Source organism: Fusarium verticillioides, chromosome 11 (genome assembly GCF_000149555.1).
Source record: "Fusarium verticillioides 7600 chromosome 11, whole genome shotgun sequence".
Classification (NCBI taxonomy): Eukaryota; Fungi; Ascomycota; class Sordariomycetes; order Hypocreales; family Nectriaceae; genus Fusarium; species Fusarium verticillioides.
Window position 1 is genome coordinate 66,028 of NC_031685.1, and position 10,973 is coordinate 77,000.

The window sequence follows — 10,973 nt, forward strand, 5'->3', positions numbered from 1 at the left end:
ATTTGAATCCCCCGGAAAACTGAACATAACAAATTGCCTCGCTCTTGAGGCTGATGTTTCTTGGAGAAAGACAAAAACTCTTGGCATTGACCGGAGTGTTGACATAAATGGCTCTAGTGCTGATGTCAGAAACCTTTAGTGTTTTAACGATCATAGCCACAGAAAGCCAGACACATAAGAGCCCCGCATCTTCAGGTTAAGCAGGAGGGAGTGTTAGCTGTGCAGGCTACTCGAAAGATTCGAGATGAACAACTCGTGCGATATCCCTCAAGGAAAGGAGATCTCCAGCAGCCAAGTCAACGATGACTTGCCGACTGCAGAGCCACTCGAGATCGCCGATGCAGTTGAGGTCCTTGATGGCAAAGGGAAGAAGCATACTTTCAAGAGCATCTACAGCGGGCCCGGGAAACCCCGCCGAGTTCTTGTTGTCTTTGTTCGTCATTTCTTCTGTTGCGTATGTATGGTCCCCGCCTATGAACTGAACCCAGCTAACATCATCAGTCATGCGTGAGCTACACCAGCTTTCTTGCCAAAAACGCGACCCCAGAAAAGCTACAAGAGATAAACACCGAGATCGCGATAATGGGCCACGGAGATCCTAGAACAGTCGACATGTATCGCATAGATACGGGCTGCGAATTTCCCATCTACACTGATCCATCTGAAGAGCTTTACAAAGCCCTCGGCATGATTCGGACATGGGAAGAAGGACCTCCGAATAAGTATATTCCCGTCTCGCCGTTTTGGAATGCGTGGATGTCCATGAAGAATGCGTTTTGGAAGATACTGGAAGGTTATCCTGTTTGGAACTGGGGTACCACGAATCAACAAGGCGGGGAGTTCTTGTTTGTTGGGGAGGGAGATGATAAGAGGGTGGCTTGGTGTCATCGCATGAGGAATTCGAGAGATCATACGGATACTGATGAGATTTTGGAGGTGTTGGGGCTCAACAGGGGAGGGTGAGTTCAGGATACTTGAGTATCGAGCAAGGGTTGAGGCTTTTTGTGCTGGAGAGGGCACGAGATGTCAATGATGATCAACAACTTCAAATCTGAAGCAAGTGTCATGTTTCTCGATTAATCTATAAGCTGCCCCATCGCCTTGCGAAGCTGGTAACTTGATCAATACGACACATGAATGCCAGATGGTGATTCCCATAGGGTATTCTTACCAGCATTTGGCCTTTAAGGGAAATTCAGTCGATCAAAAGTTGGAAAAAGGACTTTGCATTTTCCTGATGGATACATCGACTTACTTACTACATTGGATGGAATATTTGTAAACTTGTTTAACTAAAAATCTTTCGCTCAAACTCATCGGGTCTTTGTCGTATGTTCGCTTTAAACAAACTTGCTAAGCGGAGCAGAACAACAACGCTAGAGAACACCACCTCGGACAGACTCTTTTTGTCCGAGATCAAATAGTATTGGCTGACATCCAGAAATACATCATCGGACTTAAGGGACGCCGATCTCTTTGGTAATACGGCAAGCGCCGAATACGCTCGAAGGATGAGGTGGAGCTGAAGGATGGCATTTAAATGCTGACCAACTTTTTCCAACCATTTACATCCGTAAAAAACTTACTTGTGTCGATACTCGGCCATGGAGTTTATTGCTGCAGGTGTATCCTGGGCGTTAGGTAAGTAAGGCCCCTTCGGCGCAGAAGATTCTGGGCCGTCTTGGTCTCGCGTCACTGGTCTCGCAGAATTCATGGCCTGAATTATCGACAAAGCTCTCACCTCAAGCGTCGATCGTATTGCCCGATGACTCCGCATTTGGTGGTCTTGTTAGCAGATGGCGGGATTGGCATGGACCGCAGCCTGGAGCAGTCGTGAGAACTTTCTCAGAGAGTGACGTGCAAGAAACTGTAAGGATGGTGGCTCGGAGACGAGAATCCTGCTGACACGACGCAGATAAGATACGCGAATGAGCATGGTACTCCGTTTCTCGCTAGATCTGGTGGCCATGGAGCAACTGAGGCACTGCAGCTGGCCAAGGATGTTATTGTCGTGGACTTGCGAGACCAAAATGATGTCGAAATTGCGGAGGATGGGAAGTCTGCGAGGATTGGTGGAGGCGCGAGTGTGAAGAAGGTTGTAAATGAGCTCTGGGCGGCTGGAAAACAAACAGGTAACTCTCCCACCATAGGCTCAGACCCCGTGCTAACATGATCTTCAGTCACGGGTATCTGCGAGTGCGTTGGTGTCCCAGCGCCCGTCCTTGGTGGTGGTCATGGTTGGTTACAAGGCCAATACGGCCTCGCATCAGACCAAGTTATTTCTGCACGAATTGTGCTTCCCGACGGAGATGTAGTGACGGCTTCCGAGGACTCCAACCCCGATTTGTTCTGGGCTCTTCGCGGAGCAGGACATAACTTTGGCATCGTGACCGAATGGGAGTACAAAATCTACGACATTAACACTCCCAAATGGTCTTATGAGATCTTTATATTCCTTGGAGATAAACTGGAGGATGTTTTGGAGTTGACGAATAAGATGATGAAGACTCAGCCGCCGCATTTGACGCACTGGATCTACATCGTCAACATTCCTGAAATTGATTCTGACAAGGTAAGTATCCTTTCTCAGGACGCAGGGCCTGGCTAATAACTTGTAGCCAATTATCTGGTATGCTGTCATCTCAGACGGCGCTGCCCAAGAAGCTCGAGACTACGCGAAACCACTTCACGACCTAGGCCCTATCAACGTCAACGCTGGCGAAGCTTCAATGCCTGATTTGGCCGCCATCACGCTTATGAGCGACGATAGCGTCGGGTGCGCAAAGGGCTTCACCGGTCTCCGATATCCAATCGGCCTCAAGACCTACGATCTCATCGCCGTCCGAAAGGTCTTCAACGAGATCGCCAATATGTCTAAACGTGTTCCCGAGTTCGCTGGTTCATTCTTCCTTCTTGAAGGGTATTCCACCCACGGCGTCAAGGCAATTGACGCAAAGAACTCTGCATTTCCCCACCGCGACGATGAGATTCTCGTCACTCCTTACATCCTATACAAGCCCAACGCGACGCTTGAAGAGCTTGCGCAGGCGCATGGCGAGCAATTGAGGGAGTATCTGCTAGAGGCTAGTGGAGACCCCGAGCATTTACGCGCATACGTCAACTACGCTCACGGCTTTGAGTCTCTGGAAGAAATGTACGGCCACGAGCCCTGGAGGATCGAAAAGCTCAAGGCCCTCAAAAAGAAGTGGGATCCCGAGAACAGGATGAGATTTTACGCGCCAATTGTCTAAGCAAGGCATTCTCAGCCCTAAAGGCCCAGAGTCAGCCCTACGTTGAAGCCCTGGCAAATCTCACCCAGCCTCACCGAATGGAACTGCGGGACCGCTTATTATAGGGCATTATCGCACGCAGATCAATAGCCAAGACTGCAAGATAAAGAACCACAAGCTCTTGTGCATGATAACCATCGTCGAAAAGAGTAGCCAGTTCGTGAGGCATCCACGTGACGTAAGCATCCGCGTGTCCTTGACTTTACGGACGCTAAGCAATCTAAGCTTAAATTATTATCTTGATGTGATTCTCATTTTCTGATTCTCTATAAACCTACCCCTCAATCTTCTGACCTAAATACTTGATCCTTAACCTTGAAGTGAAGATGCAGCAACAGCCTCTTCGAGCAACGCTATCGTGCAGTTCCTGTCGACAACGAAAGTACGCAGCATCTTCTTGGCACCGATGACGATGCTGACGAGACACCCAGACTAAAATGTGATCGCGATGAGCCATGTAGCAATTGCGTTGCCAGAAATGTCTCATGTCAATATGCACCATGGCCACGAGGTCGCGTTGCTGCTCAGAGAAGAGATAGCAGGCAGAATGATCTGAGTGACCGCGTCCGCCATCTTGAGCAACTTCTCGGCTCTATTGTTCAACAGCTTTCAGCTCAGCAGGGGACGTCCAATGGATCACCCAGTATCAAGAGTCCAGAGAGTACTTATGTCACAACATCTCATGTTACAGGGTCCAACCAAGGGTCTCATCACTCTTCTCAGGAGGCTTCTGAGGTCAAGCCTGGAAGAATGATGGCGAATCCGAATGAGACGATCTATGTTTCGAGCAGTCACTGGTCTGCTATTTGCCACGAGGTAGGTAGACCATTGATGACCAGAGCGATTCTGACAATGAATCAGGTTGAACATATTCGCGAGCATCTGGACGAAAACCACGAAGCGAGTGATCTGGGCATTGTCGATCAAGCCCAAAGTCAAGTACCGCTGCTTCTGGGGCCTGGAAGAGTCACCCCGAGCCTTGAAGATATCCTTGCGGACGTTCCTCCGAAACACATTACAGATAGACTTGTATCCCGGTATTTCACCTCGACTCAGCCATCCATCTGTATGTCCAACTCTTGATTTACAGTCCTGCCACTAACCTTTTGAAGTAATCACCCATTCGGGAGAGTTTGAAGGCGAGGTAAGTTTCGCTACCATCCAGCGATTGGCCTCACTCACTGTCATAGTACAAACGCTTCTGGAATGACCCCCATTCCGTGTCCGTTCAGTGGGTTGGGATGCTCTTCGGCATTCTGGCCACAGGAACATTCCTGTACATCCGATCACAGGATGAGCTTCCTGGAGGAATGGGCTCACCTCTTGAGGTCGCAGAGTCCTTCCAGCAAAGATGCACCGACTGTCTTATTCTTTCCAAGTACTCCACAGCGCCTGGTAAGTATACTCTGGAGACTCTTCTGTTTAATATCCACGGTGAGTTCGTTCGCCGTCGAGATGCTCATCTCGGCGTGTGGATTCTTACCGGTATTGCTGTTCGTTTGGCAATGCGAATGGGATACCATCGCGACCCAGACAACTACCCTCGGATCTCGCCATTCCATGGCGAGATGAGGCGTCGCGTATGGGGTGTTCTCCAGCAGCTTGACATTCTGACCTCTTGCCAACTGGGCCTGCCGTCGCTTATTCAGGAGTCCCAGTGCGATACTCGTCTGCCGCGTAACATAAATGACGAAGACTTTGGTCCTGAGTGTACGCAGCTTCCTCCACCAAGGCCTGAGACAGAAGGTACCGGCGTTCTGTACACCCGTGTCAAAGTCAAGATGATGACCATCTTCCGGACGATCTTCAACCAAGTCTCACTTGGTAAGACAGAAGACTATAACGAGATCATGGCGCTTGATCAAAAGCTTCATCAAATGCATCAGTCCATGCCCACTTGTTACAAGATAGCCAAGCTGGAAGATTGCTTCATGGTCCCGCCGTATCTACTCATTCGGCGATATAATCTTGAACTTCTCTTCCAAAAGGCTAGATGTACACTACACCGCCATCACATGACGAAGGCATACCGTGACCCCAAATATAACTACTCCAGGGCGGCTTGCGTCGACTCAGCGATGACTGTGCTAGGTCACCAGGCTAGCATCCTGAAGGAGGTTCAAGTTGGTGGACTGCTGTATAATGATAGGTGGTTTCTCACATCTCTTGAGAGACATGACTTCTCGCTGGCATCCATGGTCGTCTGCGTCGAACTTGGTATGCCACCCGAGCAGCAGAACCAAGAGCTCGTGGGATATACTCGAGAGAGTATGATCGAAGCACTCAAAACATCGCAGGCGTTTTGGGCAGCTATCAAGGCCGTCTCTGCTGAGGCAAAGCAGGCATATGATATGCTCACGGTGATGTTGAAAGCCGTGACCACTGGCCCGAAGGATGAGCCGGTGCCACCAGCTGTAAACCAAGAAAAAGCCCCAGCTCACAATGGGAATGGCAACGGTAAGACTGACGCTCGAAATCATGTGATTCGTAGATTGACGAGGACAGGGCACATGAACGGGCAAGATACCACGAGCGAGACTCCTTTCTCGGCCGAATTTCAGGGCATTGAGGCCATGCTGAACAGTTCAGATGGGGTAGACTGGGTATGTTCCTCTGCAACGAGAGGGTATCTCAAGCTGACGTGTTTGACCTTTTAGGATATGTGGGAATCACTTGTTCACATGCCTGAAGACTTCTCCCAATATGAAATGCCAGAAGAGCTCTGAGATATATATAATTGTAATTCAGTGGCATGGTCAATAAAGCGAGTGGTGGTACGCTCGTTGCTGACAGATGACGCAGCGTGATGGTTAGCGGGGTTGGTGTAGCCTAAATAAAATTTCTCATGCATCTATCTGTGAGCCCAACTTTATGAACCCTCATGCCATTCTCAACATCCACTCAAACTCTTAATGCTTCTCCTACAAATTCTCAAGCCGCCAACATGCCTGCTCAATTAGTAATTTTCGACTTTGACGGGACTCTTTTCGACACCCATCAAGCCATCTCTCACAGCATCAAGCTCACCTTTGACTCACTCCTCCCAGCCTCAGCTCCAGCAGAGTCTGAGGTACAGAAGTTGATCGGCTCTGGCTTGGGTCTGAAGGAGGTTCTCCAAGCGCTTTATACTTCCCCCGATTCTTTCGACGAGGGTGAATGGACGTCAACCTACCGTCGCTTCTACAACGATGAGGGACAGAAACTTGTATCCGCGTTTCCTGGCGCCAAGGACCTTTTGATCAAGTTGAATGAAGAAAAGGTTCCTGTGGCTATTGTCAGCAACAAAGGTGTAGCCGCGGTTGACACGGCTCTCAAGAACAACGGCATTGATACCATCCCCGGAGACTTGATCGTTGGAGACAACACCCCCGGCGCAACGCGTAAGCCGGACACTGGAAGCTTCGAGAAAGTTCTACTGCCGGCCCTTAAAGCTCGTGGATTTGCCCATTTGGACGCCTCCAGAACCTTAGTCGTTGGGGACACGGAAGCAGATATCAAGTTTGCTGCTAACATTGGAGCAAAGTCGGTTTGGTGCAGATATGGATATGGGGAACGCAGCGCATGCGAGAAGTTGGAGCCGCATTTCACAGTCGATTCGTTAGATGAGGTAGCTAGAATTGTTGACGGGATCTGATTGATTAGAATTACTTCTTGGTGAGGGGCTGCACTGGACATGAGATGTAGCTCCTACTTAGAGTTCATTATCGATCTTGAAGTCCTCTACTGATGACGAATCCTGTGCTACAAGGTTATATGGTGGCTTGGACACCAACTTTGTTATTTGCGGTTGAGGCCTCTTATCAAGAGTTAATAACCGCCACGTAGCTCGGAATCAATAGAACAAAGCCAAGCGAGGGGGCTGCAAACTTCTTTCACCAGAACGGCCAATCAAACAGCTCTAAATGCCAATTAGGGACATTTATCCCTGGTCTTGTCCTCAGTTCAACTTCATTGCTTATGATGTAAGTCACGTTCAAGCGATCTACAGGGCAGACCTATGTACGCATCTTCGTTTAAAGGACAGGATGAACAGCGATTAGAGTCATCAGCAAAGCCAAGGTATGTCCTCATATACCCTCGAGCTATCGTAACCACGCGCCACAAGGCTTTCGCTGAGACGTTTTTTTGGATGATACTTGAATGTGAATGCATACGATGTGACAACAGATCTACCAAGGCAAAGTAATGAGATATTGCAATTAACCTAAGCCTTTGGATGTAACTTTAACTTGATGGATAAAGTCCCGCAATTTAGGTCTACAGCTCCATATCGGGATTTAGAAACCACTTCCCAGGCGCCCTTATTCGAAGCTCGTTACCATCGTATAGTATGCGATCTGAGAAAGACATAAGCTATCAATCAAGCTATTATCCACGAACTTGGCGTCAGACAAATTGTACATCACTAAACTTTAGGGCTGATAGTCACCGCCCAAGCTTGTCTGTCCTTGCCGTAAGTTAAACCTAGCCATTCCACAAAATAAGGGGATAGACACCTCAAACTCTGTTTTAGCCTTTCATAAAATCCAGGTTCTCCCCTCCCCCTCATGCTTTCCTTATCACATTCTGGGTTCAAACTCCAACTCACTACACCAAGATGTTGTTCTTAGCTATTCTATTCTGCTCTCTCGCCGCCACTGGCACAGCCTGGAATGCCCCTGAGATTCCAGGGTACCGGCTCATGTGGTACGACAACTTCGAGGGGGTTGCTGGCTCTCTACCAGATACTTCCAAATGGAACATTCAACATTGGTACCAGGATCGAAACGGCGATCTTCAGGAGTACAGGGCTTCCCCTGTAAACGTCCATCTCATGAATGACTTCCTTCATATCCATCCGTGGCGCGACCCTACTGCTGCAAAAGGTTGGACATCCGGTCGTATCGAGAGCACGTACACCTTCACCCCTGCGCCCGGTATCAAGACCATTGTTCAAGCTGAAATAGAACTTGGGTTTGCCCCCAAAGGAAGGAAAGAGGGCATCTGGCCTGCCTTTTGGTTACTCGGTGATAGCCACCGCACGGGAGGTCCCACATGGCCTGCCTGCGGTGAGCTCGACATTATGGAGCACGTTAATAGCGAGCATCAGACTTATGCAGCTGTTCATTGTGACAGGTCTCCAGGCGGTATCTGCGGGGAGAAGAAGGGTATCTCCGCGTCGTACTTTCACGATGATATGGCTATGAGCAAGGTCACTTACAAAGTTTTCATCGACCGCACACCGACGTTCTGGCAGGATGAGAGTGTAAACTTCTATGTTGAGGATGAACTCTTTCATACGGTCACGGGGGCACAAATCGGCAACCCGGAGGTCTGGAAAACCATTGCGGGGAACAAGATGTTTATTATTTTCAACGTCGCAGTTGGTGGTGATTGGGTAGGTTGAAACTCTCTTGCTGAACCTGTCAAGCTAATATCTTGCAGCCGGGATCACCTGTTGACTATACTTTGGAGGGCCGTAAGGCTGGTATGAGAGTCGGATATGTTGCGCATTATGAGCAACAAGCTCCAGCCTCACATACAGCCTCTGGGCCCTCATCACAAGACGCAGCCTATGGGCCTGCATCACAGGATACGGTCTATACACCTTCACCACGAGATACAACCTATGCGCCTTATGACTACCCCTATGGCAATCAACAAGACCATATGGTTTGATGTAGAAAGGAATATCTTCATGAGACCAAGATAATAGCTACGCAGCCGGCACCGCCACCAGCTCCATCACCGCCTGCTCTTCCGCCTGCGCCTCCACCAGCTCCCTGTGCTCCCTGCAGTAAATATAACTATCCCAACGTCCCTCAAATCCCGCCCCCTCGACCTCCACCTCGAGCTCCGGCTCCCCCTTTACCTCCTGTTGGCTTGCCTCCTCCGGCTCCTATGCTGCCTCCACCTTTACCCCCTGTTGGTCCTCCTGCTGGCAGGCCTCCGCTTCCCCCCGGGGTGCTCCCTCATAACTACCCCAGTATCCCTTAAGTCCCACCGCATCCACATCAACCTCCTTATAACTATCCCAACTACCCTCCAGGCTGGCCGTCCTCTTAGCAAGAGATAAACGCAGCTCTTGTGGTTATAAATACCAATGACAGCATGCAACGGACTGACCCCTTCAAGTCTGCAAATTGACCTCATATTCGAAACTTTGGGCGCCAGTAGCGGCTAGGTGTATCATTGAACAATCGAGTGTCTTGTCTCTTCGGTTGCAAAGTACTGGGACAAATAGGGGCAGGGGTAACAACCGAATGCCCCTGAAAGGAACCTTGGGCGTTTACCAATATCTGCTAACGCAAACCAGTGATCATCGACACTGGAACGACACTTACTCACAAAGGTTGATAGTCCATACATATCAGTCTTATACAGTAGGTCATCACTCTCGACTTACATTGCTGCTTCCTCATTCTGGGTCTTCCATTTACCGAGACAGCTCATAATAGTTTTCAATGGATTGTCCAACCAGAGACATTGCGATATAATGACGGGAGAAGAGTAGAGACAATATCTTGGTGCTAAAGCTAGAAACAACTCCTTACAGAGTTACTTTTCTTGCTAGCACTTCATTGAGCTAATCTTAGATCAATTTCAAAGGCATGTCCAAGAACAATGCCTCCAGCCGAGAAGCTGCACACACAAAATACTTGCAGTAAGCCAAGCCATCCCAAATGTTCGCATTCGATTGAGTGAACAGTTCCGTGTGTTCTATGAAAGAAGTGGTCAGCGTAAAAACGATCCCCTTGGTATTTCGTCTCCTCCACTAGAAAACTTGCTTTGAAAGCATTTGCGTATTTCTGCACAGACAAGCATCTTGCACTGTCAACAGTTGGCAGCCTCGACTTAACTGTCTGTCCTTGGAAAGGCCAATGTCATGGGGGCTAGTTTCATCCGTTTGAAAGCAAACAATGGGTCTGTTCAAACGGCTTTTCTTCCATGACCACTAGCACACGCTCGTCTCCAAAAGTGGCATCAGAGTCTTCATTCACCTTTCTTCTCCATCAAGGTATGCCTTTCCACCAGAACCTCACCTTTGAATGCTGTTTCTTCTTCTCCAAATCAAAAACCAAACCTCAGCAATGAACACTTGGTCACAACTGCATCATCAAAACTCACCTCTTGACTTTATTTCTTCTTACCCAAAGCCAAAACCATACCTCAATAGCAAACACTTGCTCATTTCTGCAACACTAAAACATATCTCGGGACTTTCTTTCTTCCCCAAAGCAACAACCAAGCCTCAATAAAAAAGGACTTCTCAGAGCCGCAACACTAAACCTTGAAAGGTAACCGAGACTCCATCACTCCTGATGAATTCAATACTGACAACCGAGCTTCAGAGCCAAAAACCAACCGCCAAAATGGTTCGCTTCTTTTCCTCGAAGAAGGCAGTTGACTCCAAGGGCCAGGCCTGCGAGGCCGTTCCCAAGGAAGTTGAAGAGTCTGTTCGGGCCCTCGAAGATTTCGAAATCGAGCTCGACTACATCGCTGACGACTATGTCGAGATCATCGACCATGCCGCCCCCAAGCGCCCTCGTGCTGTCTGGAAGGATACCAAAGAGGTTGACAACCAAGGCTTCATCATCGTCATGAAGGACACTGAGGTCAAGGCCATCATGAAGCATACTAAGGGAAAGGCTAAGCTCACTGAAAACGTCGTTGTCGTGGAGGGCTTCAAGGGACCCTCGCCTC

At 48.9% G+C, this 10,973-nt stretch overlaps 6 protein-coding genes across 6 annotated transcripts in view; all 6 read left to right on the plus strand.

Moving 5' to 3' along the window:
• The first annotated feature begins 101 nt into the window (after positions 1–101).
• Positions 102–1,312, plus strand: FVEG_17367 (hypothetical protein). Its single transcript, XM_018906618.1, has 2 exons — positions 102–454; positions 502–1,312. The coding sequence occupies exons 1-2, from the start codon at positions 245–247 to the stop codon at positions 961–963; spliced, it is 672 nt and encodes a 223-aa protein (XP_018760881.1). The 5' UTR covers positions 102–244; the 3' UTR covers positions 964–1,312.
• Positions 1,313–1,604: 292 nt separating this feature from the next.
• Positions 1,605–3,416, plus strand: FVEG_12837 (hypothetical protein; the record flags this gene model as incomplete). The annotated part of the gene is made up of 5 exons (XM_018902212.1): positions 1,605–1,641; positions 1,748–1,869; positions 1,916–2,132; positions 2,181–2,572; positions 2,619–3,416. The coding sequence occupies 5 exons, from the start codon at positions 1,605–1,607 to the stop codon at positions 3,249–3,251; spliced, it is 1,401 nt and encodes a 466-aa protein (XP_018760882.1). The 3' UTR covers positions 3,252–3,416.
• A 127-nt stretch (positions 3,417–3,543) lies between these two features.
• FVEG_12838 (hypothetical protein) lies at positions 3,544–6,016 on the plus strand (the record flags this gene model as incomplete). Its single annotated transcript, XM_018902213.1, has 7 exons — positions 3,544–3,672; positions 3,722–4,106; positions 4,152–4,356; positions 4,403–4,434; positions 4,481–5,747; positions 5,796–5,893; positions 5,948–6,016. Exons 1-7 carry the CDS (start codon positions 3,617–3,619, stop codon positions 6,014–6,016), a joined length of 2,112 nt encoding a protein of 703 aa, XP_018760883.1. The 5' UTR covers positions 3,544–3,616.
• Positions 6,017–6,234: 218 nt separating this feature from the next.
• On the plus strand, positions 6,235–6,924 carry FVEG_12839 (phosphoglycolate phosphatase; the record flags this gene model as incomplete). Its single annotated transcript, XM_018902214.1, has 1 exon — positions 6,235–6,924. One exon carries the CDS (start codon positions 6,235–6,237, stop codon positions 6,922–6,924), a length of 690 nt encoding a protein of 229 aa, XP_018760884.1.
• Positions 6,925–7,887: 963 nt separating this feature from the next.
• FVEG_12840 (hypothetical protein) lies at positions 7,888–8,948 on the plus strand (the record flags this gene model as incomplete). Its single annotated transcript, XM_018902215.1, has 2 exons — positions 7,888–8,667; positions 8,715–8,948. 2 exons carry the CDS (start codon positions 7,888–7,890, stop codon positions 8,946–8,948), a joined length of 1,014 nt encoding a protein of 337 aa, XP_018760885.1.
• A 1,694-nt stretch (positions 8,949–10,642) lies between these two features.
• Positions 10,643–10,973, plus strand: part of FVEG_17368 (hypothetical protein) — a gene marked incomplete at both ends in the record, with an annotated part of 950 nt that continues 619 nt past the window's right edge. Inside the window, one exon of the mRNA XM_018906619.1 lies at positions 10,643–10,936. Coding sequence (XP_018760886.1) covers positions 10,643–10,936 — 294 coding nt within the window. The remainder of the gene's footprint in view (positions 10,937–10,973) is intronic.